The 1486-nt window shown below is 39.9% G+C and overlaps 1 protein-coding gene across 1 annotated transcript in view; it reads left to right on the top strand.

The window, feature by feature from the left end:
• The window catches only part of SARC_03607 (hypothetical protein), a gene marked incomplete at its 3' end in the record, with an annotated part of 2406 nt that extends 1712 nt beyond the window's left edge, over positions 1-694 (top strand). Inside the window, exons 2-3 of the mRNA XM_014302578.1 lie at positions 203-386; positions 665-694. Coding sequence (XP_014158053.1) covers positions 203-386; positions 665-694 — 214 coding nt within the window. The remainder of the gene's footprint in view (positions 1-202; positions 387-664) is intronic.
• Between the last annotated feature and the right edge of the window lie 792 nt (positions 695-1486).

Consider the following 1486-nt stretch of genomic DNA (forward strand, 5'->3'; position numbering starts at 1 on the left):
ATATATATGTAAGCCCGATGCAATATGTTTCGACTGTTTTCTATGCTACGTTGGATATTACACGTTTTGATTTCTCATTCTCATTCCATGAATGGTAAAAACCGTGATCTTTCAACGGTAGATGAGCTTTTAAATACTAGGCAGTAAGCCACCCAATTAGGCGACACATGATATTTATCAGATAGCTTATACCACAACACAGCACAGGTGAGTTAACCATCGGTTTATTAGCTTCTGGTATGAACGACTATTATCTGCGAGTGCTCAGTACAGCCGGCGGCTTCACGTCTTTGGCTACTAGCCGTGTTAGTGTTGGATTGGTGCAGGCCACACTGGGTATACCGACTGTTGTCTCGACAAATGAGACGCTTGATATCAGTGTCAAGGTATTTGGAAGAAGCGGTGTTCATATCTAGGGCAGAGATGTCTGTATGTGTATACGTGCTATTCTGTTTGCGTATGTATATGTTTATCGGAGTACCTATATGAAAATTATCGATACTTCTATGTATTGTCTTGAAGGATTGGACTAAACTTGTGACACCAGCTACAATGCCGTTGAGCTTGCTTGTGCTCGTATATAGATAGTTCATGTGGCACTCTACAACTCTTACTCAATTACTCTGCTGTTGCCGTAAGAATTTACTAACGTGCAGACATGCAGGTGTGCTTAATCATGCAGAACGTCGCATAGCGAAAAGAATGGGAATGTGTGCGATTGACAGTAGTATGATCGGGTAGATATCAAGCTTTATATTATAGCTATTTTGTGCACGCTTTTGTATGTACGGTGAAAGTACTGGTGGTCGATGCCTAGAGAGCCAGTATACGTATCTGTACTGGTAAAGCTATGGATCGTATCCAGACATTTTAAAGAGAAAGATGTTCATGCCAAGACTGTTTTATCCTCGTTGTGTCTTTTCCGCTCGATCTGGCAATCGAAACTCGGAAATCAACCTCTGGTATTAAAGTATTTCTAATACGTTTGTCACGCAGTTTTCTATCTCATTTGTGATTTGGCTTTTATGTTGCTCTGCATTTTGTACCACATTTATGTGTCACCCCGTTATTGCTACGACAGCCGGTATATATCCACTGCATAATAGCTGATTCCCGGCTTATACCATTACTGCGACTGGAGCGTATGCATACCTATTACATAGCAGCCAGTTCCTATTACTGCTACGGCGACCGCTATATATTGACTACATCGAATCTAAGTCCTACTTTATCCCATCTTTATATATCGACTAAGTATCATAGTCCTGCTTTGTCCCATCTTTATATATCAACCACAAAGTATCAAAGTCCTGCTTTATTTTATATATCGACTACATAGTACCTAAGTCCTGCTTTATCCCATCTTTATATATCGACTACATAGTATCGCAGTCCTGCTTTATCCCATCTTTATATATCGACTACATAGTGTCTAAGTCCTGCTTTATCCCATCTTTATATTAAGTCCTACTTTATCCTATCTTTA

The sequence above is a fragment of the Sphaeroforma arctica genome, assembly GCF_001186125.1.
Source record: "Sphaeroforma arctica JP610 unplaced genomic scaffold supercont1.187, whole genome shotgun sequence".
Taxonomy (NCBI): domain Eukaryota; class Ichthyosporea; order Ichthyophonida; genus Sphaeroforma; species Sphaeroforma arctica.